This window comes from Aulonocara sp. 'chitande type north' Nkhata Bay, linkage group LG23, assembly GCF_057382095.1.
Source record: "Aulonocara sp. 'chitande type north' Nkhata Bay isolate Kocher_YH1m ecotype deep benthic linkage group LG23, A_spYH_male_GT1.1, whole genome shotgun sequence".
NCBI classification, from domain to species: Eukaryota; Metazoa; Chordata; class Actinopteri; order Cichliformes; family Cichlidae; genus Aulonocara; species Aulonocara sp. 'chitande type north' Nkhata Bay.
In genome coordinates this window covers 12651896-12679853 of record NC_141365.1, presented here as the reverse complement: position 1 = coordinate 12679853, position 27958 = coordinate 12651896, and the positions used below count along the sequence as shown (strand labels likewise).

At 44.6% G+C, this 27958-nt stretch overlaps 1 protein-coding gene across 1 annotated transcript in view; it reads left to right on the top strand.

The window, feature by feature from the left end:
* The window catches only part of sema6bb (sema domain, transmembrane domain (TM), and cytoplasmic domain, (semaphorin) 6Bb), a 134719-nt gene extending 107523 nt beyond the window's left edge, over positions 1-27196 (top strand). Inside the window, exon 17 of the mRNA XM_086282258.1 lies at positions 21251-27196. Coding sequence (XP_086138384.1) covers positions 21251-22158 — 908 coding nt within the window. The 3' untranslated portion in view covers positions 22159-27196. The remainder of the gene's footprint in view (positions 1-21250) is intronic.
* The last annotated feature ends 762 nt before the right edge of the window (positions 27197-27958 follow it).

The following is a 27958-nucleotide window of genomic DNA, read 5'->3' as shown; positions in this document are numbered from 1 at the left end:
TTTCATTTAATAAAATTATAAATATATATTTTAACTCAAAAGTACAGTTTTTAAATTTAATGCTGCTGAAACAACAAAATAATAAAATAAAAAAATCTATCTGATCCAGAAATCACTCATCTTTGGAAAAGAGAGTTTATTACAGAGAAATGGCTCTTTCCAAAATAAAAGCTATACTATACGCTTCTTCTATATTCTCAGCAGCATATTAAACGTATCAGGTCCCCATAAGGAGAATTATGTGCTAACGGCTGTCTAAATGACTCGGGTAAAGTTTGTAGCATGCGTGCTTGTTGTTTTTGTCTGCTTCCACTTGTCTTTGCACAAGGATCATGTCAACGTAAATGTGCAGTCATATTCGTTGTGTTCCCACTAATGCTGTCAGCGTTAATCTCATTAAAATGACATTAACAGCATAACGCCACAAATCTCCCTTAACGAGTTACCGCGGATCGCCCCGTGCGTGGGGCTGGACAGCGTCAACACATTAACAAGCTAACTGCGCTAACGCACTAGTTCCCACCAATGTAATTGAGCATTGCGTGGCACATCCGACATTGCTTTACTTTTGTCCATGACGCGCTTACCATCAGGGTCATGCTTCACATGAAAACCAAAATAGTTCCAAACGCCAGATCTGAATGAGGGTGGGGGAGGTTCAATTTCGGGTAGCGTTAAGGCAGTGACCATATTGCAACGAGCTTAACTTCTGTATTGCTAGCTTGCGCTGCGCTCAGTGGATCTGTGCTCGACAGTGCAGCCTAGGTAGAGTAGTAGAACGCAGATCCCCTGAGCGCTCAACACAGACAGCATCGTCAGAAGAAAAGTTGATTGTTCGATACATATGCGTACCGAACCGAAAGCACTGTATCGAACGGTTCAATACCGATACGAGTATTGTTGCACCCCTACTAAACAGATAGCAGGGTGTGTTATATCAAACACAGACTAATTAAAGAATCTCTGGGGTTTTTTGGTTATTAACACATTTGTGATTGCCAAAAAGCATAATGATCTGGACAGACCGGCAGCCTATCCAAGCAAAGAAACCTTAAACAGATTTTAATGTATTTGTACTTTACATTAAAATAACATCTTGGTTCTTTATCAAAGCTGCTGCTCTGCACAGCCATCGTTGTCCGCTGCAGATCTGACGGGCGAAAAAAATCCTGCAAATGAAGAATAAGCGCTCACATTCATTTGGTTCTCGCACTAATAAAAATTATAAACTAGATGAAAAATGGTCATTTTAATTAAATTGCACAATTTCTACCATGTGGAGATTTAGCTTGAGCAACTGTACGGCTTAATTAAAAGCAAAACTTCTCGATCATTACTGGTGTGCTACGCTGGTGGGTGAGAGATGAACACAATCACACGGGTGTATTAGTTGGCTAATGGGGCGTTTTACAAGCTGCGGTCTGGGATCCCGGTTTTGATGTTATGTTTACGGGTTTCGTGCGAGGTCTCGGGGTCAGGCTGAGACTGGCTGATGTTAAAGGTGCTGCTGCAAATAGATTTCTTAGAGCAGCACAGACTGACGGTGCATTAGCTGGTCCTCTGTGGTTGATCTCATTTACAACTTGCAGTTGGCTATCGTGCTTAAATGTTGTGGCACATTGAAGCAGGAAACTTATTTGAGATCATGACAAAAGAGGCCAAGTGATCATATGAAAACAATTAATCTTCACCAATGTAAGATTTTCTCTCTTTGAAGTCACGCATTCCAGAAATACCTCTTCAAAATAAAGGGCTCATATTTACACAGTCATTTCAGTCATTATGAGTCATTCGTATCCATTTAAGGGGACCGATTATCCTCGTTTCCAGCTCCATGTTGTTATTATTGGATCCTACTAGAGCAGCTTTGCACAATTCGCAGTTTGATGCCATTTCCGTCGTTATGACTCATTCATATCCAATTAAAAGGACCTGTTATGGTTATTCCCAGCTCCGTGCTTTTATTATTGGACTCTACTCGACCAGCTTTCACACTTTGATTGATTATTGATTAGATTACATACTCTACTTTTACTCTCCTTTTAAAGCCTTTAAGACCTCCCTTTCAGACAGATTTCTTCTGATTGGCTGCCCCTCGGAAGCAACTCCCAGCCGGAGCTATATAATGAGGAAAGGCACATTAAAAACTCGTGTCCATGATTCTGGCCACAGAGTCGACAGAGAATGTTAATTTATGAATTTATCATATGTACACGGAGATGAAAGCGTGCAGTATCTGCTGGTCTTGGAGCGCCGCCACATAAAGATGTACCGTCCTGTTTTCCGGTCCTGCCTTTGAGGAATTTCCGAGCTCCGAGGCACATTTTGGTCCCACATCTGATCCCTTCGTGAAATATGGCCGAGCTGAGCTCAGCTGACAGAGGCGTGCTCCGCCGGTGCGAAGTGACCGGGCACTGCTGGGCCGACATGGCGGGAATGTGAGCCGGCGTCTATCTGACAGCTGCCACCGACGCTCAGGCTGCACTTTGTCTCAGCGGACGTGATGAACTCGGTGCCGCGATCTATCCTTTCATCATATCTCTTTTATTTGACACTTTCATTGTCTCTGATACGATTCCTTTCCTCTGTGTTTCCTGTTCGTGGTTAATGCCGAGTCCATCTCTCTTTGTCTTTCTGTAAGACAAAGACTCTTTCAGTCATCTGCAAATGTAATATTCAGTCAGAGGAAGACGGAGAGCCGCGGCTTCAGCAGGCCTGCTATGAAAAACTGTCACTGACACCGTTAAGACTTTGAAAACAGAGTGCACATCCTCACTCCGTGTGCCTGTCAGCATTCCTCTGCGTTTTTATGTATATAGGACACGCGCTGTATATGCATGTGCTTGCAGCCACACAGACTCCTCGGAGGCCCGGAACGGTGGAACAGACAGAAGCCTTTTGGTTGCTGAATATTTCATATCTCTATATTGGACTCATTCCACCTGTCTGTACCTTGACCAAGCAGATGAGAGGTGAGATATGGTCTGGCCTATCTATGTCTCTTTAAGGGAATTCAGCAAACTCGTTTTTTGCTCTCTCCCTTTGGCTTCTCCTCTCTTCTTGAAGATGAGTCACTTTCTGTAGCTGCATGTCTAACAACATTTTCCCTGTCGCTTCCAGCCACAGTTCAGATTTCATATTTTCACCGTTAAAAACAGAAATTACGAAATAATAAATGAAGCCATGTGATGATTAACAGGAGAGGACATAAGAGAAAGGAAACTCTGAATATCGAATCTTCGCCTCTTCCTCTAAACAGCCGGATACTTTCCCCGCGGCAGGTAACATGTTTTCATCGTAACAATTTAAGAAGTTTAAAAGCAGAAGTCCTCTTTGATAGAACGGCTGTCGGTGACAATCTGAACGCATTACGTCTTCGCTCTTTCAGGATTCTGGTGTTATCTCGCCACTGGCGTCTGAGCCTCCTCGTTGTTTCTTTCTTTCAATTTTTCCAGACATTTTCTCTGAAATATTTTCCATTGCTGTAAATGTTTGGAACCGAATTACTGAATAAAATCAAAACTGCCTGCTTGGCTAGACACCGCCAGTGAAACTGGAGGTGAGAAAGTATGTTGCTATTTGTATTTCATAATTGGCTGAACCGACCCATTAAGGTTATGATGGTCATATTAAAATTATGCTCGTTTTGTTTTGCTATTAATTTATGGCGCCATTGCTTTTGCTTCCTGTGCTTCAGCGCTCCTGCGACCGGGAGTTCCACGTGCTTGGCTGCATTTCTGTCATTTTTCTTTCTTCCCCCAGCCTGAAACGACAAGCTTCTCTGTGATTAGTTCTAGTTTGCACAAGTTAGCGCTGCAGACTTTTCAACGTCTGGATTTTATTCATGTAGCGGGGACGCTGTCATCGTGGGTCGGGTTCAGGTTAACCTTTCACTGCCAGTGCTACTCCTGATGGGGAAGGTTGTGAGTCACAAGCCATGGAGATTTTGACAGAATGGGATGAAAACTACCAGAAAACGTGGATGGGAGCGACATGAAAGACTCGGAAATGACTTACATTTGGGAGACGGAGGTGAAAGATGATTCTCATGTGGGAGAATATGAATAACAGTCTAACAGGAAACGTGTGGGTAAAAAAATGTGTGGACGCATTCCCCCTTAAAGCTTTGACAATCATTGGAACAGGGAAAGGATTTTACGAGTTTAGCTTCCATGCATGTGCTTTGTACGTTCTTGGTGAGGAAGTTGGGAAAGTAAACTGTGTTTGTCCTTCACACGCTGAGCAGTAAACCTGCACCCCGTCAAGGGTAGGTTGGTTATATTCATGATTTAAGGGGATATTATGCTAGTTTTGTTCTTCTGAGCCATTTATTGTGCCATAGTCTGCAGTCCTCTACTGCTTCAGTGCCTCTCCTCTAACTCTTCTCCCTCTGGTCTCTGTAAGTGCTGCACTGATTTCAGAGCAGCATTGTCGTCAGACCTCAAAGAGAGATGGATGGACGGCCTTACTTAGAGCCCAGCTAACTGCCTCCCCTTTCTCCTGATGGCAGTCGAATAGATATCAAGGGTGATTCTGCAAGGGGAAAGGAATGGGGCCGAGAGCAGCACAGATGGGGGGGGGAGCTGGGTAAATCAGATCAAGGAGTGGAGAGTAGAGCAAAAAGAATGAGTAAGGGATTGAGAGATCATAGGAAGAAGGCAAACTTTGAGGATGGAAAGGGAGAAACAGTTCAGGGGATCAGAAGCACAGAGTCATAAGGGTGAATATAGAAAAGAAGCAGAGTGATGGGGAGAGGGGACAGAAATAGTCTGGTTATAGGAGGAGGAGATGCAGCAGCGGTAATCACGTAGGAAATTGAGAAAAGAAGAGGGTGAGGGTAGATGAAAGCCGTGAGAATGGAGGCCGGCGCAGGGAAAGGAAGGAGCATCTTTTTTTTTGCGGAGCTTGGTCGGCCCGGTGTGACAAATGGACTGAGAGCACCACGGGCGTCTCCTGCGTCACGCAGCTGTCGCTGGCCTCTTCGGCGGGCTTGTGACCAGGCTGTAACTCTGCCACGGCGACGTAAACCACCTGCCTCGTATCCTCCTGATCTTTTCTTTTCACACATCACAGAGGAGCTGTCCTTCTACTTTCCTCACGCAAGCATCCACGTCTTTACTTTGCTTCTTTCAGATTAGTCCATCTGTCATGAAAGTCAATGAAATGAGGATAATGTCTCTCACAGCATCACTGAAGGAATTTCTTTCTGCAGTGTCAGGAGCGTGAGACCAGTTTCTTAATGGGAAACGGTGAGGAAGTTGAGCGTAGCTCAGGATATTGACTTGTGGTTATGTATGGCTCTCTGTGCATTTATTAGAAACAAAATCCCTCCTCCACACACACACACACACACACGCACGCACCCCAAATATTAGTATGTAGAGACATGCTGTTGCTCTAAACCCACTTTGATCAAAGCAGACTTTGGAAGCACAGTATTTAATTGAGACGGTGTGTTGTGGGAGGGACACTTTGATGAAATAGATGAGGTCAGAGAAATATCTGGATTCAATTATTCACGTGTGTGTGTGTGTGTGTGTGTGTGTGTGTGTGTGTGTGTGTGTGTGTGTGTGTGCGCGCGCTAAGGCAAGTCTATTAATCTATAGGCTCTATTTTCTCTTGTGCAGGCACTTTGTTGTTGCTCTCTAATCTCTCTCATACAAACTAACATACAGCACAAACACTGGGATGGTGAAGCTGTGATCTGTACACATGCAGCAGTTTCGAGGCTCTAATGCAGCAGTGGGCAATTTCCCAGGGGGCCACACTGCTGTGAAAATGATTGCCCATCCCTGCTCTTATAAATGCATGCACAAACATCATATACATTTTAATTTAATAAAATACTGTCTGTGACTTCATGTTGATTTTAGCAGACCTTCTCTTGCTCATGTGATTGAAAAGATGCAACCATCACGTAGCAGTAATATTGACATGACATGAATATTGACAGGGGCGTCTGCTGCGCAGTGAATAATACCCATAGTCAGGTCAGCAGTGTCAGTACATTCATCAGTTATTAAATAATTCTGACACAACTCCAGCATGGAATGAAATAAATGTATTTTTCATTCCATCCTGGAGACACAGACTTTTCAGTCAGTTTCTGTCTTTAAAGCAATTTTGGTCCATAAAACAAGCAAACAGTCACAATGTGGCAGGCAATCTGTGATAATACGATGATTAACTTAATGATAAATCTGCAAAATCACTTTGTTGCCATCTACACGTGCAGACTAACCATTACCTACTCACATTCCAGCCACAATCTCAGAGATATTAAACGGAAATTCAGGAATTCCTCTACAAACTGTGATGTGAGGATTTAACTGCAAAATGACAAACACACTCAGCAGCCTTTCTTTCACATAGGAATACAAGCAGTTCGGTCAACTCTACTGCAAAGAGCCACGTCGCAGACTGTCAGCAATCTGTCTCCATTTAAAAGTTAGACAGCATTTATTTGAAAACCTCCAGCCTGTCTGAGAAGACTGCAGTCAGTCTGAGACAGGCTGCCTCCCACCAGGCGAGCAGAGGAATCGCCCCGAGGTCAGAAGCGGTCGCAGGGAGGTTTCCTTCTTTTTTCTTACCAGCTAGGGTCACAGGAGAGCTGGAGCCGATCCCAGCAGATGCTGACAGAGACGCGAGGTTCACCCTGGAGTCCTCGCAAGTCCATCACAGGATTATTTATTAAGTACTAAATAAAAATATTTGGGCTGCTGATGCACAGAATGCTCTTCCTGGCCTCAGAGGAAATTTACATGACTTGCCATAATTAAGGTTGCCGTGACTACACGTGTTGATATTGTATTCCACCTTTTAATAAGCCCTTAATGGCTTCTTCAGCTTATTTGCTTTAGTGTGCCATGTGAGAACTGCGTTTGTACCTCTGGTCTCTAAAACTGCACATATAAGTTGTGCAGAGTGTCTGCACTTACAGTTCTGCTTGCAGGAACACCGTCATTAATATCTGCGGGCGAGCAGTTGTGTGCCCTCCAATTTAGAAGGCTCTTCACAGCGGACGTCTCAGCAAGCGTGACAAACTGCAGCTGGATTTATGCTGGATTTACTTTTAATGATGTTTGAGCAGAACATACTCTGTTGACAGAAACCCCCAAACTACCTCTGAAATGCTCGAGTGTTTTGTGTGTGTGTGTGTGTGTGTGTGTGAGGGAGATGAGAATGTGTGAACACGCGTGTGACAGGTAATATAAGCCACTTCTGTAAACAGTGTAATGAGTCAGATTTGATTAAAGTGTCGACAGACGCCACATATGTCAGATCCACTTGCGACAGGCTCTCGCAACGCGTCGATTGGTCGGCTTCAGTTTTTCCAGGTCGTAACCTTTGCTGACAGGCCAATCGGTTACAGCATAAACACGGGCTAAATGGTATGTCAGTACGCCAGCTTGGGTCTTTTAATTTACCGTGAGGGCATCTTAATTCTAAAAGAAAGATTCTCGTATCCACATCATTTTTGGGGTCCTGCGAAATCTTCGGAAGAGCCTCCGGCAGCAGTAATCTCAACACTGCCTCATTTAACTTTGTTGTTTGCAAGCCTTTTGAGGATAGAGTCAAATTGTGTTTGTGCAGACACCTCATCAGCTAAAGTCAACTCTGTTAAACTAGTCATCAGACAGGATTCGGAGGCGATGTGTGGGTGTTTGTGGGGCCGGAGCCGCCGAGACGTCAGATTCCCTCCTTGTTCCGTTACAGCACTTTTCTCACATCTCTGTTTTCCCTCTGCTGATAATAACGGAGTCGGTTTTCCAACAAACGCCTGCATCCAAATTGACACACAAACAATCAGAGTCGCACATTCGGCACCCGTTTTTGCTGTGAACTCACTCAGCCGTAATGACATAGCTAGTGTTGCCACAGCGTAGCTACAGATGGAAGCAATTATGGTGCTGTGAAAATATTTCCTGAAGAAAGGCAGTGTTTTGACTGGTGGAACAGCGGGATGCAGTCACTCAGTAATTGAGGTCCGCTAAAACATCAATGAGGCGAAGGCAGATTGGAGATCCCTTGTTGTGGCGTCATGTTCGAGTGGATGACGATCACCACAGAGCTAGGACGGGCTCGTGCTTTTTGTCTGGCTGCTTGGAACGCTGTGACGAGCTTTGTTTAGGAAGGAAAACGTGTTGCCAAATTTACAGCCGCGGCCTCATTTCATTCCATCCTAATTATTGCACTTTGGAGGGGGCCTCGGCTGAGGTTTGGGCAGCGGGGCTGATAAAGCCAACAGAGTTCTTTGTATTTAAACGGCAGCCGGTTAAAACACAGGATCTTAAGTTTGCTGATGATAAATGTGTTGCCCTGCAGTCTGAACCCATCCAGAGGCAGAGAAAGACAGAGATGATGCTATCCCCTTTCAGAGGCAAGGCAGAGAGCTTTCAGAAACCTTCATACCACCTTCCTCAAATCCTAACTCTCTTCTGTCACTCCTGCAAGTCGCACACAAGGGCAGGGAGCGAGAGTGAGGGGAAGCGGAGATGGAGGAAGCGCAGCGCGTAACTGCGCATCCCCAGACACCAGCTTGCGCTCTAGCTCTCACATCTTTCCCACCCCGAGGAGCTTCTGAGAGGCTTGAAGAACAGAGCCAATCCCCTCGGTGAATACTGAGGTTTAGGCTGATGAAATACGAGGACCTCACACCATTTACCAACTGACATGTGTAAGTGTGTGTTTGGGTGGTGAAATATTGTCTGGTTTTTCAGTGTGGATTTTTTTTTAAAGAGCTCTAAGAAGATAAGAATAGTAGCTTCAGCCTTTAGAAAGCTCGGCGAGGTGCAAGGACTCCTGAAGGTTTTCGGCTCTTTCATCTGACTTCTTCCTCCGAGTCCTCTTGGCTCGCATCGCATCTCGCTCTCCATAGCAGGTTCCTCACAGAGAGCACTAAAAAACACATGGGAACCCGCTGACCCCTCAGAGAGCCTCAGATCTGGGCTGATTGATGTTTTCTGTGTGTGTGTGTGTGTGTGTGTGTGTGTGTGTGTGTAGCCTTATGACCGTGTCATATGTAAATCAAAAGCATTTATTGGAGGGAAAAAATGTCGCATATATTGTAATTAAAATATGGTATTACAACATAGTGTCTGCAGAATATTTCAGTGGCCTTCGATCGGTACTATGTATACACAGCGTGAACGTTTCCGATGTTATGTTTGTGTTTTTCTTGGATTTGTCAAAATCAGACGAATCCATGAATCCTCCCTTAGTTATGCTGCAATAGGTGTAGGCTGCTTGGAGATTCCCATGATGCACCAGGTGTTTCTTCTTCACTCACTGTGTTTATACACCTCTCTGCGTTGAATCATTAGTTATTATTAATCTCTGGCTCTCTTCCACAGTGTGTATTATTGTTGGGTCTTTATCTTATAATACACAGGACGTCCATGATTTGAGAATTTGGCGCGATATAAATAAAATAAGCTCCACTTGATGGTGTTACTACATTGTCAGCCAGAGCTGATCAGCAGACTTCGTCCCTCTATTGTTTTTGTTCTTGCAGTGCAAGAAAAACTGTCATTTTTTTCTCCCAAGCTTCAATCGTTATTTGCTAATGAATAATTAAAGGCCTCCTATGAATCAGTAAATCCTAAAATAGTCCCTTTTAAGTGATCATTTGTTTTAAATGTTTATTAAGCACAAAAAGAGTTTGGGGAAAAAAAACCTGTGCCCCGTTTAAAAATCTCGACTCTATGAATAATTAAATATTTTCATGAAAATATTTAAACTTTACAGAAGTCGAATGAACACGTGCAGGCTTCCACATCGCTCCTCGTCTCAGATGAATGTCGGATCCAGCCGGGCTTCCTTTTTTATGTCACGCAGTCATCTTGTACATGTAAGTGTTAAAGTCAGATCCTAGGTGAGCTCAAAGAAACTTTCCTCCTTCGGAAGATGAAAGTAAAAACTGCTTTCTGGTGTCAAACTCTGCACGTGTGTCATTCTGCACACTGAAGCTCAAACATCTGACACAAAGAAGTGAAAGGAAAGCACTGTTTTTGAGGAGAGAGGGACTGATTTCCAGAAAAAAATACATTTTTCAAGCAAATGTTCAAAGGCTTTAATGTCTGATAATAATGCTGTAACCTTTTTCTTTTTACTAATCCAAAGTTTGAGGCCACAACCTTGATAAACTGTAACTGTGGGGCACAAATAAAATCGTTAGGTGCTTGATTGCAAAGATTCAATCAAATAAAACAACGTGATGAACAGTCTGACAAAGAAAAAAGAAATATTTAATATTTCTTTTAACTGATTGTAGTGCGCTTAATGAGATCAACTGTAGTGCAGTTAAATTGCTTCGAATGTTTCGTCAGTGGAATAAAACAAAAACAATGCTTTTGTGCTTTAGTTGCAGTAAAATAAGAGCATACTGAGTACTTCTACTTTTACTTTGATTACATTTTGTGCCTTATATTTAGGTACAGACCCTTTAGCGTGCACATTTACTTGAGAATGAGTGTGGGGCGATGGTTTGTGATGGTGAGCGTCCTGGTTTGCATGAGCCGGGTGCCAGCCTCAAACAGAGGTGATACATTTGTATGAACAGCAAAATATAGATGGGGTGTGAGGTGACCCTACGCTTTGCACAAGAGCACACGAGCGTACGCTCCACTTTGTCTCCGTCTGCTGAAATAAACAGCGGGCTGCGTGCTGTTTGAGGAATCTGAACTGGCCCGGGGCGCTGAGTAATACGGGTCCGGCGCCGCGTCCTGAAAGTCCTGCAGTGTGACAACCAGAGTGCTGTAACTACTCTGCTCTCACAGCTCTGGGGATTGTTTTTGTGTCACTCTGACGAAAATCGACCATGGTGAGTCCCCTACATCAAACAACACTTTCCCTCCTTTCTGAAACACATCAATAACACTGCTGTGTTTTTTTCACGCTCCCCCAGCACCCCGTTTTTACTTTCACTTCATTGGTGTTTCTCTTCCCTCTGACACTCGCACACCTCTTCTTTGTCACATCTCTCGGCCTCCATTCCTCTTTCCGTCCTTCCTCTACTCACTGTCCGTCACCCTCTTCCTATCTTGTTAACCCCGGAGTTTGTTGCGGCACTCCGGTATTGATCAGTCGAAAGTCTCTGTAGTCCGGGGTCCTGACAGGCGCCGTGATTCTGAGTGATCATTCAGCTCTGGAAGTATCCTGGCGGTGTCCATTTGCGGTGCCCTGTGTCATGGCCGAGACATTTCATTAAAGGCCACCTGTAAATTAACACAAGAGACGAGCGGCTGCACGTATACGGAGAAAGCAGCTTTTGTCAGCCGCCCGCCTTGACGTGAGGCCTGATGGTTTAATCATTTTGTTAAACCTTCATAAATTTGTATGTGGAAAGATTCCAACACTTCAGCTCTGGTGGTGTTAACATAAGAAAAACAATGTGGCGTGTGTTTTCAGCTGGTGGGTATATAGCACACACAGACGTGATATATGGACGTAGCATGTGAGAAAGATTAAGTTGAATTGCCTGCTTCATGATTTAGGAATGAGAGACGTGAACCCTCTGGGCAGATTGTTAGACTAATTCTGTGCGGACCTGCTCTCCAATTTATTGCCTGCGACAAGTTTGTGAATATTTATTATTGCTCTCGATAGTGCACGTTTGGCTTTGCACCTAAAATGAGAATATCAATTACCAAACGAAAGCACAGCCAGCGCTGTATAGCACCCCTATATAGAGGGAAATAGTAAAAAGCTACATCCTACTGAGGAAAACACGCATGCATGTTTGCACACGTGCACTCTCGTTCACACGAGAAGCTCTACAAAACAATTTATTTCACCACAGTGTCCGCCACAGCCCAGTTGCTTTGTTTGGATTGGATGCAGCTGAAACTGCTAACAGATTCTCTCTTGTTAAACTGCCTTTCGCTAAAAGGTTGACCAGATTTGGAGAACAAGGTCTGCTGATCTAATCGAATAAAGAATGAGGAATAGCAACATGTGTGCGTAGGCTGTGAAAAAAACATTTATGAGAATGGAAAAGAAAAAAACTCCTGTAGCATTTGATTACACGGCACCCCCCCCCCCCCCCCCCCCCCCCACACACCCCCCGATGATTTTAACACACGTTGTTGCCCAAAGCAACTCCAGACTTACCTCATTTACCCCTAGCAGAGTTTTCTATAAGCACAAAGAAGGAAGCCAAATGAGGGTGAGTTAAAAACGTAGATACACGGGATAGAAATAGCGGGATGGAAAAGTGGAATGTATAGGCAGCAAGGTCTGTAATTATGCAGTCATCACTGAAAGCCTTGACTCTAAGTCAGCCAAAAGCCTGATGTGCCCTCGCTAATAAACCCAGAATCTATTAACAGTGTGTTTTTTGGTGGAGATTTTATGGAATTTTAATTACAAACACATGGGTGGTGTGCATAAATGTTTTAACATATTGATCAGCCGAGTGAGCGTCTCAGCGGCCCTCGGGAGCCAAGGTTGGTGTTTTTATTTCTTTATCTTTTTTGTGCGAGAGAGTTGTGCACAAGTCCCCAGCAGCTTTCTTTAAGCCGCGCTCTGAAAACGCTGTCAGGGACAGACTGTAAATGGTTTTACAGTCATCCCGAGAGTAAACAGGGTTTATGAGCAAGCAAGGTTTAGTCCAAGTAAGGAGCTGGGCTTCTTTTTAAAGCCTTTCGATTCTTTCCCAGTTTGCTGCCTGGCTTGAACACACATTGGTGTTAGTTTCACAGCTCACAGCATGAGGTGCACTGCGTTTGTGTGCGTGAAACAGAAGTAGAGGAGGTAGTGGAGGTAATGGGTAAGTTATGTAGTGTATCTGTTAAGAGAAAAGTAAAAGGAGTAAGACGGCAGGAAGGAGTACGTGCTAAAAACAAGAAACGAAACAGCGCCTGCAGTCTCTTCAACAGAGGAGAAGGAGACGAGGATAATGAGCAAAATCACTGAGCCATGGATGCAGGCACAGCGCGCACTTACTTATTAACTCACACATATTCATACATCTATACACAGTTATTCACACTACAGCGCACGTGCTTTGCCACGTGAAATCCCACCGTCACTGCGTGCATAAACACATTAACATTATGCATAAAAATGGTGGATTCCAGAGATGAAAGCCCCTCAGATCACCGGCTGTACGCTGACACAGTCGTAACCTATCAAGCTCAGAAGTGTGCGCTCGTGGCATCGACAGGTCCACCGGGAAGCTGTGAAGTCTCTTTGTTCTGTTTTGATGTGCTGTATTTCTAAAACATGGATTCTGGCTCTCAAACCGCATAAAAGTTCCCCTGCTTGCCTTTTGATTAAGGAACCTATCGAACTGTAGCAACCTCAAATAGTTTGCAAATTAATTTGTTAGCATCTAAAATGGCTAACGGTTTGAGTCATGATGCTGGCAGGAACACCAAAAACTTAACACTTCATAGTTTTATTCAAAACCTAAAACTAAATTTTCAGTCTGGTTTGTTTTAGCAAACATTTCAATTTCATTTCTGTGATACGAAGAATGCGCACACGCCCCGGCTAGCACCCCATCCTCACTAGCTGCGTGTGCTAGATGTAAGTAGTTAAAACAGCGAGTGAGGTTTCCTTCTGTGTTTTTAGAGGCCATCTGAATCAAATCATATCTTAAAAAACTCATTTCAGCTGCTCGAATCGTGTTTTTCTTTCTTCCTCAATCGTCAAACTCCATTCAGAAGTCCAGCGTAACAAACTGCTATAAAAACAACAGCGTTTTTTTTTTCTTTGTTGAGTGCAAAGGCGCGTGGGAATGTTATCCGGTCGTTAAGTGATGACGCGACGAATCCTACTTCCAGGCCTAAAGTAGTCTGCGTTTAATATGGCTTTTGTGTTGTTAACATGTTTAATGTTTTGTATTTTCTTCTATTTAATCTCAAAAAGCTCCTAAAACAGTCAGTGATCACTGTTGACCTCCCTCGGCTTTTATTACCGCTAATCATTTATTTAAGCTCAGTTTTTAAAACCTTAGGATGTAACTACAGCCCAGCCCATGCAGCAGTATATGAATGACTAACCTCGTATTGTGGATGGATTATCTCAGTTGTTCTCCTGGCTGAAGTTCGGTCCTTTTACAGCATCCTGCCATGCGATTACATTTGTTCCTGACCACCGAGAACACTCACGTCAACTTTTATCGAGTGGAAAAAAAGTTAGCTTGTTTATATTATGCTAACATAGCTGTGTTGCTAATGGTCACGTAGCACATCATTATATACCAGCTAGCCAAACTTCAGTAACCCTACAAACGTCACTGCTGTTTAGTTTTCTGTCTTCATTTATGTTGGAAGTGATAACAGAGCTGTACGTTTTAATTTGTTTCCAAAACCCCGCAGTCAGGACATGCTATATTGTATTTAGATAGAAGCTAGCGAGCTAACTTCCTGCTAACTTCTAACTCCGTTAAATGTCATAAATTCCGTTTTCATGGATGCCTGGATGTTAAACTCAATTGTTACACCTGGTAGAGCAGAATGCTGATCATTTTATTAAAGATGAAAGACTTTAGACAGTTTTTCAACTCTCAGTAATGCTATAGTGATCGTTTGATATATGGACCTGCAGCGGAGTTTAGGTCCAGACAGGCTAGTGATGTCAGACTTAACGACCGGATAGAGACGGACAGATTTACATCCCCGGTCTCCAAAAAACCCAGTTTCAACATCGCTGAAAGGTGTTTTATTTTGTTAAATAATAACTACGGGAAATAAAGATCACAGTGATTTAGTGATCATTAAAATGTGTTCAGAATTTGCAAACTGATGATGATTCAGTTCATAAATCACGGCACGCTGCTATCAGACTACGGCACAGAAATAAGAACAAATCAGTGGCGTAAGAACAGTCAGCTGCTTAGACTTGTGTAAACTGCCTTTAAAACACATGTTGTGTAGATCACAGGACACCGACGGGAGCTGTGGCTGTAGATAACAGTGGGCACGCTGCAAGATAACAGTTTAACGCCAGTAAATCTTTCAGCGATTGTCTGAACTCGTGTTTTTCTGGAGGTCACTGCCGTGTTCCCAGTTTTTGCAGTCATTACAGTATCATCATAACCTACAGAAACCACGGCCAAATCTGCCAGAACGATAAGAATCAGTACATGTGATAAACAGGGATTATGCCTTGGCTGCACTTCTCTAATCATAATCATCATCACCGATGGTGGGTCGAAAATAATTTTCCTTCCCTTCGTCTCATTCACACACGTTCACAAAGGCCTTTGTTGAAAGCGGCGCCAAACTGCGATTCTGGAGCGAGCAGATACCGAGTCTTCTGCCAGAGCTCTAATCAAGGCAAATGTTGAACAACTGGCACGGCTAGCAGAGCTTTTCAATAATTTCCTTTACTCGCTTTCTAAATGCGGGGAGGTAGAAATGAGAGCGGAGGACAAGTACGAGCGATTATTGGTAGGCACAGAAATTTAGCGTAACCGCGCCTGTCACACTGCAGAAGTAACAGAAACTTTGACACTCGAATATAAAATGAGATTTTACTGGAGCAACCTTGATTTGAAAGTATGTGAATAAAAGTTTCCTTACTTCTCTTTTGAGTTCGAAGCTATTACTCCCATCATGCCGCCACCCCCGGTGATCAAAGGAGCGGTGGGTAGGAGAGAGAAATTGAGAAAGGATTAACGACTAACAAGCGGATAGGAGGGAGGGCAGGACGGCGCTGCGCGAAGGAACGGATGACTGCGGGTTAGAGACAAAGACAGCAAAATACCAGAGAAACTCTGATTTTCTTTGTGCTTTTGATTTTGACAGTTAGGCAGTATAAAAGTATTTTTGAGCAAATATCTTATCAGTGTTGCTTTCAACAACAGGGAACAACATCTCTCTGCTCTCTCTCCTCTGCGCTCCCTCCTCGGTCGTATTTCGTTTTTGTGGTCACCTCTTTAATCCCCTCTCCTTTTTTTTTTTTATTAGCCTTGTCCTCCCTCTCATCTTCGCCCCCTCTTTTGTCTCATGTCCTCTCTTCTCCTCCCACTTTCTTTCCTTTTTTTCCCCCTTTTTAGCATACATACTGTAAAAATCACTCTCCTCTCCCTTCTTCTCATTGTTACGCTGTAATTGGAGCTGGAAGCCCGGAGACAAGCAGCTCAGTGTTCGTCAGGCTGACAGGCAGGCCTGTTGGCTTCTATTAAGGTTTAATAAGTGAGCAGGATTGGAGAAGAGAAGGAGCCGAGATGAGGAAGGAGCGCGCGAGCAGTAATTTCTGCTGTCACCCCAAGGATGCGGGGAAACCTGCCTGCTGTCACAAAAACGCACACTTCCCAATCGCTCTGCTTTCTGCGTGCTCTCTTTATCATCGTAATCCTTTTCCAGCTTATTCCCACTGGCTGAAGATTTCCTCTCGATGTCAAGCATCCAAGAAAGACATAAGTGGGGGATAAAAGAAGCTGGCAAAAAACAATTAACATATCTAAGTGTCCATGTCAAAGAGAGAGAGAGCAAGAGAGTTGGGGTGCCGTGATTGCTGTGACACACACACACACTCGTACAGCAATAATAAACACACTTGTCAGAAACGTGCCCCTGCATGAAGCTGACAGCAGCATTATTGCAGCCATGCAGAATTTAATCTAAAGTGTCACACAGCAAGCCTGGACCACAGCCGAGGTACACGTTAAAGAAGCATCTGAAACCTCTGCAACCGAGTGCGCTGCGAACAATTCCAGATGTTGTGAGCGTGGGAGAGGAGATTTGTGGCGGTTATTGGCTCGTTCTGAATTTTTCTGCGGTCGCAGAACTTCATTTTCGTTTACAAACTCATCAGGACTCGAGGGATTATTAAAGAAAAATCCAACCCTAGATACGTGCAATACCTGACTTTTCAAACTCCTCAAGCCTCTGTGTGTGTGTGTAGGAGTAGAGCAGAGGGAATATGGTAGTAACTTCCTGCCTCTGTGTCGCATCTGTGCCTCAAAAATGTCTATTTTCCTGAAGAGAGGAATAATAATGTAACTAAAGCTGACAAGCTCTCCGAGCTGAATATCGGCCAAAAACATGGAAATAAATACAGCAATAATCAGCCTGTGTTTAGGCTGCGCGACCAAAGATGCCAACAATATGTTCAAGGAGAGAAGAAGTCCCAGTGAACAAACGCCAAATTCAGTCCAAACATGGAAGAGCATGGGTGCTTAAATGAATACACAAAGACTGTGCTGGTTAGCCTGCGTAACCACGAGCTGGCTGTGTTTTGATATGCTCTGAGATCTCAATTATGAGCTGCCATCTGTGTTCAGAGCAATTTTGAGATATTAGGCAATCAACTTTTTACATCCCATTGGGCAAAATCCTAAATAAGCCTAAATACACGGTCAAATAAACACTTTCCAATGCATAGCATGAACCACATGTGAAGACCTGCTGCAGGAGAACAAACTTACTCTTTTTTCCATATGTGTTAATATTCAGAGGCTGTGATGAAGTGATTGGGGAACAAAATGGGAACGTGGGGAGGAGGGATTGTTGAATCAACCAAAAGCAGAAATGAAAGACAAATACAGATCGCATTACGCTCTAAGGCTGACACGATCCCGCTGATCTCGGCTTATTGAGGAACATTTGTGTGATGCTGAACCGAACTGAACTGTGTGTGTGTCACATAATTAGCAGACTGTAACTAAAGCCTGTGTCCACGTGTTTCACTGAGCTCAGCGGATTGGTGATAAAGCACTAATTAATGATGAAAAGGACATTGATTGACCAACAAGGCCACCTGATTAATGGCAGGATTCGATCAATGGAAATTGCAAACTTGTGAGTGTATGAGCTCACATCAATGGCGTCCGCAATCTATTGTCCAAGCTCTAACATTTAATTGTTAGTGACAAGGGATGGATGAATGATTAAGTGCAGTTGTACCCATTGTCACCTCAGCTCTGTGGGATGCAGTCATGCTTTAAGGCAGAGACGTCAAACTCGTTTTACATCGTAGGCCACACGCAGCCCGCTCAATGAAACTCCCATTTCAAAAAACATTTCTATCATTTAATGACAGAATAATCTATTAACCTAATTACTTTGGTGTAGCATGAACGGCCGTGTTCAAAGTCCTTATCAGTAAAAAGAAATGTGTAATACAATTAGAAGTCCAAAATTTATGACTCCCTTCACGTTTTCCAAAGCTGTCCAGAGGAGCTTTATTGGAGTCTCTGCTAGGCCAATTCTGGCCCCAGGACCTGATGTTTGACACCCCTGCTTTAAGTAGGATGGGTGGTGTGAGGAGGTGGCAGCTGCTCCAACGCTGCTGGCTGTGGCTAAACCAAGCCTCCTCCTTGAGCCTGGCTCTGCTGGAGGTTTCTTCCTATTAAAAGGGAGTTTTTTCTTCCACTATCGCCAAAGCGCTCGCTCATACGGGGTCGTATGATTGTTGGCACAGACAGACAGAGTGAAGGGCAGGATGGAAATGTGAGCTGTAATTTTCCTGTTATTGGGTCAAAATACGCAAAAATATTTTGTCTGCCTCACATGAGCTTTTTGTTAAATAGCAAATATGGACACATCAAACTAAGACGGAGAGCCTGATAAATATAACAGCTATCAGCATTTCCTCACAAAGGAGAAGAGCTTCAAGTTGGCAGAAAGTTTTTTCCATTGTTAATTCAGTTTTTAATGCTCAGTGATCGTAAAATGTTCTCAAGACGTGGCTGAACCCAAAGAGTTTGAGGATTTTGTTGGCAGAAAAGTAAATAAGCTGCAAGTAAAGTCCAGTGAGTTCCACAAAAGGTCAAAGCCGAAGTATTACAACACCTAACACTGAAATTATCTGAGAAAAACTAAGTGGTTTTTCAATGAATTTATTCCTTGAATGAGAAATTATTAATATTTTTGTTATAAAACACGAAGCCGTTATTTAATTATTATTAAACCCATTTGTCTTCAAATTTGAGATTTTTTAATAAAGTTAAACGCAATAAAAACTTTTCATTAAGAGTGTTTCATGGCTACACGATTTCTGGTCGATGATGAAGAACGCAGAATATGCTAATACCTAACAAATTCAAATAACAGCTGTGCTCACTATTACACCCCATTATTCACAGGTTAAATTACCCACATCCTGTAAGCACTGACGCAGCAGCGTGCGCCATACAAAACCGCACAACTTTATGAAGTTACTTCAAGATGAAGCTGCAGATTTGTCTGCTGGAGACGGCGTCCTTGTTTTTATCCAGCCCTTTCACACAGGAAGTAAAAGTCAGGGTGTCGTCTAATATTATTTTTAATTTAATTTGGAGTTTTGTCATTGTCTGCCTGCTTGTTACGGCTTCAGTGATGTTTGCAGGCTAAACTGGTAAATGTTTATTGGATATTTGTGGCATTTATGGGAAATTTCTTGAGGGGAAAGCGTAATTTTTCTTTTTAAACTCAGTTTATTTTGATTGTGGTTTCCTCTTCGGGGCTGTTGATACACCTGCTGTGTGTTTTTCTGATTACAGATGCTTGGTTGTGATCATTAAAAAAAATGTTCTGATGGTAAAGTCGTGGCTTCGTGTTCCTGTCGAGTCCCAGCAGAGAGAGATTGGCTTCAGGGGGGTCCGTATTTACAGTGGATACAATCTGCCCTCGGAAAAGTCTCATTTAAGCTGAAAATAGAGCTTCTGTTTACCTGAACGTTTTACTGCCTGTGCGTGATAAGACACTGGTTCGTGCTTCCCGGCTTGTGGGGCGTGATGTCTCATTTTATATATTGTCGATAGATTTCCTACACAGGTTTTTATATATGTATGCGAGTTGGCCACAGTGTCAGGTTGTCTTGAGCGAAAGACCCAAAGATCAGCTAAATTTGTGAGTCACTGCTGTCGGTGTTGAGTTAAACAGTTTGTGTGTCAGCTCAATGTCCAGTCTACAAATGGCCAGATGTCTCCACGCAGGATTTCTTGGTGCTGCGTTTGGTTGGACAAAAAGTTCAGAATCATTTTTAGGCGAGTAAAGAGTCAAAGTTTTTACCCCTTTTAATCCAGCCGAGAGCGGCGTGGCCGTTCGGCCGCCTCTCACAGCGTCTTAGCTCCCTTTCCCCTGCTTTAATGCCAATGTGTAGCCTAACACCAAACGAGACAAAGCCACGGGCCACTTTAATTAAGCACCAGGCTGTCTCGTGCTGGAGTGTTTGAACCACAACCGGCACCATTAAAAATGAATATCTCTGTTAATAAAAGCATGTTTGTTTAAAAACACAACAGTCCCGTTTTCCTCGTGTTCATTATTCCTCCCGTTCTCTGCCCCGCTTTGTGCTCAACAACAGTGAGTAAGTGGCTCCCACTGTCTATTAATGATATCCATTTATTTTCTCTTAGAAAGGATTTATTTTGCTGTCCTTGTGGAGACATTCCTCCCTCTGCTACTACTGGAGCTGTAATTTAACAACTATTACGAGTGTTTGTCTAAGGCCCCAAATGTTCAAGTATGCTTTAGGCCACGATGCTCTCTCCTCTAACACCCTCTTTTTTGCCTTCATCTGCTTCCCTTGGCACGCACGTGCTCTCATTGTATTCATTTGGTGCTTGTCCCAAGAGCTTACGCAGCAAAGAATGACTCCTTTTCTGGCATTTTTCTAATTGATCCATGGCAGCCCAGGCTGTGGTCTTGCTGTTTTCATATCTTCAATAATTCATAAACAGTTCTGTCTGAGGGACTTCATCTCTTGTACTCACTTAAAAAAAAACAAAAAACCCAAGATACAGAAAGTTGTGTTTCGCAGATGAGCTGTTCTTTATCTATAAACATGATGCCTCGCGTTCACTCGCGCAAGAAATCATCTTGCTGTATGGATGCAACAGAGAAAACGAATGTATGCATACGTTGGGCTAACACTTACAGGGTGTTTCTGTTTCAAAATAGTTTAAAGTCAGACTAGCTACAGCACACATGTAACGTCAACGGCACCTGGACTGTGTAAGAGATTTTCATCGTATGGAAGCTTGAAGTTATTACTCGCCATTAACGACAGAGTTGGCATCTCTCTCTGTAAAGCTAATGTTGTGAAACATGTTAGCTTTGAGAGCTATTCTCAATCAGGAAGACAGTTATTAGAGCTATTAAAATCACCATCCACTTTACATAATGAAGGCAATTAGCCACAGCTACCTTGGCTGGAAAGCATATGACAATTACCACCCACAGAGAGGAGATGGAAAATAGGTCACTCTGTCTGGCCGTTTGCAAACTCCCACGCACTTTGTGCAGGAAATACTGATGCTTTTTGCGTGTTTTCACCAGTTGACTGAAGTTTTTTTTCTTTCTCTCTCTGTTAGGAATTCTGCTCCAAGAGAGTTTCATGGAGGAGCCCGATGGCCTCGTGTCCGTAAACCTCTTAGTGGTGTCTGCTGTTTCAGCTTTTGCAACAGGAGCCGTCCTTTCTGGTCTCACCGTCTGCTGGATCATGAGTCACCGGCACCGCCACTCTCGCGGCTCCGGAGCCGGCGGCGCCCGGCGCAAAGGCGACAAAGAGCAAAGCATGCTGGGACAAGGCCGCAGCGGGTCGGTGATGAGCGTGACGAGAACCAGCGGCGGGGAGCGGCGCTGTTCACAGGCGGACAACCCCTTCGTCACGCCCAACGGCTGGCCTAAAGGAGAGATGGACCCCGGCTTGCTGCCCACGCCCGAGCAGACCCCCCTGCAGCAGAAACGGGGTGTACGTCTCCCGGACACCGAGTGGGACCAGAGTCAGACCTTCCTCACTGCCGTTGGGACTCCCTGCCCTAACAACTCCGTCATCTACCTGAGCTCCAAGTTCCTGCACGGTGGTGGAGGCGGCGGTGGTATGGTCCGGATAGATGACCCAGGAGAGGTGGTGCTGCCTCCACACACAGAACGCCATCGCTACCTGATCCTCGCCACGCAGAGAGGGGAGCACGGTAGCAATCGCCCCACCGGTGCGCTAAGGAACTCAGCAGGAGAATACATCTACCCTGCCACGCCGCAGGACTCCCCCGACCGACGGAGGGTGGTGTCCGCTCCCACTCCCCACATGGACTACGGGGAGCCTCGCTGGAGTCATGAGGCGCTCAACTACAACAGCAACAATGGCGCACCCTATCACCCTCAGCGCCAGGGCCTCATCAGGCCAGACATGCACGGGCCCCGAGGGCTGGGAGAACTGGCTGACTTCAGCCATCTTCTAGGAAAGAGCGTGGGCGAGCGCAACCCCAGTGGCCAGTGAGGCGACGCAGACGAGCCCTGACGCCAACCCCTTCCCTCCAACAGCAAACTGGAATCAAACAACCCTCAGATTCACTGTCCCGGTCCAACCTTACCCTGTCTGTCCTCTCTCACTGTCATTCAATGTTCAGACATCACTCAGCTGACTAAAGAGAGGGACAAAGAGAGAGAGCTGACAAAGAGGAGACAACTCTCTGTACATCTCCGTTCCTCCGTTCGTAATCCGAGGTGCACGCCTCGGCTCTGTTGGTGGATCCAACCGCAGAGCGTGACTTTGACTCCACGGGACGACCGGCGAGCTAAAAAGAGGGGTGCGGAGAACGAAGGCTCTTCATAGAAGGACAGTGTGGAGATTAAAAAAACAAACAAATAAAATGACAATTTGGCTTGCAGCACCAAATGTGAAAGGTCTCCCTCCACCATTCTGTTCACTGTTTTAACACCACGGATCTTCTTTAAGTGTGAAATCACGTTTCTGCTTTGGTTTGTTGATGCCGGTGGCGTCCAGCAGACAACCATGTGCTTTTCTTTGGACTCGAACTGATGTCGCTGTCAAAGGGCCGCGACTCTCAGCCAATCACGCTGTGTGTATGTGCGAATACGTGTGGCCACGACAACCCCAGCCAGCGTCCTGTCTTAACTGTGAAGTACACCTGTATAATGACGATGGTAATAACATTGTTTTCTTTTTATAACCAATCACAGAGAGACAGACGGATTTTTATCAAGTGTCTACTTGAGGCTCTTTGTGTTCACCAATCGGAGGTTTGGATGGTTGGTTGATCGGTGGCTAGTGAGGAGGTCGGACTCGCTCTGTGAAAGTAAAAAAAAGAGCAATAATGAGCAAGATATATATAAGGATAAAGATAAAGCCAATTTAATTTGATATTTTTATATCAGCATTTTCTCAGCAAGGAAAACCGAAGCTTCGAGACGTCGGAAAGGCTCTGGGAAAAAGGAACAGTATCTCCACTCCACCCCCCTCCCTTGCTGCCTCTCAGTATGCCTGGGTCTGTCTGACCTGACCCGAGGCCTCCCCGGGCTCCGCAGTTCATTTGAAGGAGGGAATGTGAGCTCTGACTGTCTGCCCGGCCGCTTGGGAGCTCCATTCAGCCTCTTCTGTCCGACACTGAGACTCTTTGTGCCCCAGAGGCGGGAGGAGACTGCGGCAACAAATAACCGTTAAGAGTCAAGGACCTAGCCCACCGACATAGCCCGGCGGAATATCAATGAGGAGGACAGCAGCTCCATCCGTCACGAGAGACACAGCGACTGGGCCCGGGCATCTCTCGCGCCTCACGCACACTAGCGATTCACTGGTTTGCCGGGACAGGGAGGAGCTGAGGGGCTGAAGCTGGGGCTGAGGCCAGAGTAGGGGCACTGCTCGCTGTTCACAATGGTCATCCCTTGTGGCTCTGTCCCTTTCTTGCTCTCAGTGTGTTTCCCAACAATAGCAGGATAAAGAAAACAGATGGGCATGGGTATATTGGGGTGTGGAGTTACTCTTTCACTGCGTTGTCTGATCTTTTGATGTTTCCTATTTTCATCAGCTCTCATCTGTCCTCGATTCAAACGTAGATAGCTTCATCTGGGTCATACGTTCGTAAAGGTGGTGTTTTTATGAGTGTGTGAGTCTCTTAGGGCTTGTATACATGAATGTGTTACTCATATTGAGTGCAACAAAACAGCTCATTCTCGCCCTGCTTTTCTTTTCTCTGTTGAACCATTAATGACCGTCTAACACTCACAAATGCATGTTAACAATGTCAGAGCCCTGCGTGGGAGCGCTGTATGCTATAGAATACGTTTAAACCATTATACCGCGCACAAAGAAGCGAGTTAAAATGGACGAGCTAGGTTTTCCGCTTTAAATTATAGATGCTATCAACATACACAAGACACACATCTTTTGGTCCTGACACCAAATGACCCTTTTTCTATTCAGATCAGTGGTTTTTCCATCAAAGCGGGACGCATGCCCGCCCAGAAACTTTAAGCTACCTTATAGGACCTCCAGGGTTACAACAGCTCGTCATTGGGGCAGTACTCTCTGATGTACTGTCATTGTGCCCTGGAGGTTTGTAGCTTACAGAGACCAGTCCAGCACCTCAGTTTCATACCTTAATGCAGCAGTCCAATAAAACTATTAATCAACACGAATGTCTTTGAACTGTGGAAGAAGCTGCAGCACCTGGAGAGAAACCCACACAGGCACAGGAAGAACAAGCACGCAAGCTAGATCCAAAAAATGCTTTTCATTTCACTTTGATTTAACAGTTTGGTATTTCTTATATTAAACTCCAGAAGAGAAGGTCCTGTGATTAGACCCGAGGAGGTAGACTGCACTTGTGGAGACAGAAAAGCTTTTTCTTTGTACCCACACCTTTCAGCTCTCTGAGGATTTATGGCACCATTTCCAAAGATTTTCAGTTTGTTTTCTGCCTTAAAACCTTCGATCGATCTCACTGCAGGGGTCGTTTGCATGTTCTGACTGTGCCTTACTCCAGGTTCTCTGGCTTTTTCTCAAATGCATATGTTTTAGTTTGACTGGTGATTCTAGTGTGTCTGTGACTGTTTGTCTGCCTGTGTGCGTGAGCCCAGCCTCTCACCTGAAGTCAGCTCCATTCTCACGTCTGGCATCGTACATCGTCAGTTTCTGCTGCAGCTTCTTGCATTTTTTCACCTTTTTTCTTTTACAAAATAAGTAATAAACTTAGTTCGAGCGCATAGAAACACATGCAGGCATATTTTGAACAAGAACCGTGTGATCCAAGAAGCGTAAACAGAAGCATAAATCTGACCCGACACTCGATACCACCTGACAGTGTTCAGCTCCGCAGACACATTTCTGTTGACGTTTAATACCCAGCCCTAACAAATGTACAGCCAGGCTTGACGTAATATATGAGACAGGCCAGTGAAAGAGATTTACGAAGACAAGGACAGAGGAGGAGGTCAAGCAGGCAAACGTGATGTTACTGCATTACCGCCTCGCCACCACATTAAAGCAGTGTATTCTTTACACATTCCACCCTGAAACAGGTCATTAGTACTGAGGATAAGAAGCTCTCCACCAGCCAGGATGCCGCTCGTCTCTCTCCCACCGCCGGGTCTGCGTGTGTGTGCCCACGAGGCCTCTCTGTCTCGCTCGGCGTGCCCAGCGAGGCGTCTCCTCGCTCCGCATCTCCTCCGGTTTTTTCGCTAAACATGCTTGATTAGGCAAAGTACATTCCCGGCCCTCTAATGGCCTGATGAGCCCCTGAGAAGATTACTGCAGACACATCAGCCCTGAGAGGGAGGCGCTGTTCAACCAGCTCCGCTAACCACCAGCAGATCACACACACACACACACTCGCGTGCAAACGCACAAAAAGGACCTTTAACCAAATTTGGGGCACAATTGAATTAGGATCCGCTCTGACTGGTGTACATGTTACTTTACTGACTGCATAATTTGATTACCTTAGTTCAACATTACACCGGAGCTAAAAAATTCACGTGGACCTCATGAGTGCTCTGTTTATTAAAGCCATCATCCTCCCCTTTCTTTGCATACTTCATGTCATTCCCGTTCCTCCTCACCGAGCAGCTGCACTTCTTCTCCTTTTCTTTAAACCCTTTGATTGTTAGCAGACTCTGCCAGCCCAGCTCTCATTGCACTTGTCACTATTAAAGGTTAGCTGGTTAATTTTTTGATTCAGTAACAGAAACAGAAATCAAAGTACCCTCCACTTTATTTCACATTAAATCCTTGATGCGTAACAGTTTTTAGACATTTCCGTAAGCTCTCATGTGGCAAATTGCTTTCTTTTTCCTATAAGGGCTTTTGTTTTGTTTTATTTAAATGTAGCGTATACTGCCTCCAGTCCTGCAAACACACACACACACACACATTCTTCCTCTTTATCTCTGCTCTGCACGAATCAACACACACATAAAATTTCCATCTCTGTCTTTGTGACCCAGCCAGTCTGTGATTTTATTTATTAAGATGTGTGTGCGCGCACTCGCTGAAGAGACCATACCTTTGTGTGTTGGGGTTGTTTGTGCCGTGTGGCCCAGTCACGTGATGCCCCCCAGCCAGTAACTGCCATTTTGCCCCACGGTGCTCCAGTGCGCTGTCCGTGCTTTATGCCCCAGAAAAGGTCCAGGAAGGAGGCTAACTCGCTTGAAATCCAGCGATGCACGGGGATGTGGTGAAACGAGACTGCACCTCCTCGGCCAACATGCGAGAAGAAAAAGCACAAACGGCAAAAACAAAATCAATGTTTGCATTTTTGTAAAGTTGTAGATGTATCTAGTCGGCGCTGACCATTTTTGTCATGTTTGCTTTTTTCTATTGTTTGTTTCTGTGGTAGATACTTGGTTTTAAGATTTCTATGGAATATTACTGTATATGATTTCAATTCTCTGATGTGCCCGATTTGATGATGACAATGAACCCGATGACTATCATGACGAGCAGTACTGTGAGCAGCACCCAGGTGTTGCGTCCTGTTTGGATCTGAATGTGAATGTGAATCGGAAGAAGAAGAGGAGGCGCAGAGCGAATTAACCACAAAGACCGAGCTTTGGGAGGAGGCCGTTCTCCTCCAAAGCGAAGGAGTCCTGCAGCTCTCACCGGAGACCGGCCCGAGGCCTCGGGGGCGGGCTGTCATCGGATGACAACACATGTCCCTGCTACGTGTACATAACCTTGATGCTTACATGTAATTTAAGTGCAGTAGCTGCATGACGGCAAAGCCTCCGTGTGTGTACAGAAGTAGCGACGTGTGAATTTGTACAGTACATGCAAGTGTGTGTGCGCTTGTGTCCGCGAAGAAACCTGTCCGTCGTCACGCCAAAAGCAACACGTGCATGCACCCTACGACAACTGCGCAGGACACACAAACACAAAGGCCACACTCATACGACCACACAGACATGCTCCAGCAGTTGTTCGCCATGTCGCCACATTGTCCCGAGCTCTGCCTGTCACTCCGCATGGAGACTTTACTCTGTGTCAACTTTCTTATTCTAATAAACCACTCAGACATGGACTTCACATCGAGTTGTGATCATTGATTACGGCGTTCTAATTATTTTCGCTCCATCGCTGATCATATTTGCTTACATAAAAACAAAAGCCTGATACCCCGATACAAGGAAAAAGTGTTTTTAGAGCATGTATACGATGCAGTGTGTTGTGTATATGAAACAAAGCGAGCTGATAGCAGCAGCTGTCACAATAATGTAGTGAAAGTAGAGAAGTAGTCGAGGGTAAAACTGAACCAGAGCGGATGCATTTAATTAGATTCCACAGCTGGAGTCACATTTCTGCGCTAATATTATTTTTTTAATCGCACACACTGTCAGCACAAACTTTAACAACGGTACAGTGTTTGACATTATGATGTCATTGCATCAGTGATGACCATGGGAGGCTGTGAAACCTGCGTTTTCCTACATGGGTGTTTTATCTGAGGAAAAAAAGAGAAAAACACCAGCTCATTTTGGATTTGACGGAGAAAATGTTTGATGTCTAAAAAAACGACTACATCTTTTAACTACAGTCCTTAAACGTGTGAGCTGAGGCGAGCGGCTGCTGGACTTTTGGGACAGGAAGGATGCCTCGTTCTTGTCTCATGTGTCTCACAGCACAATGTCTTTATTTCTCATGATAAATGTACTCTCCTGTTCCCCAAACATATCTGCAAACTGTGTGTTTTTCTTTCTTTGCGTTTGAAACTGATCAAATATTTAATACCCTGATGCCTCCTTTTGAAGTGTTATCACGATCTCGCTGAAAGCGGACTGGTTGC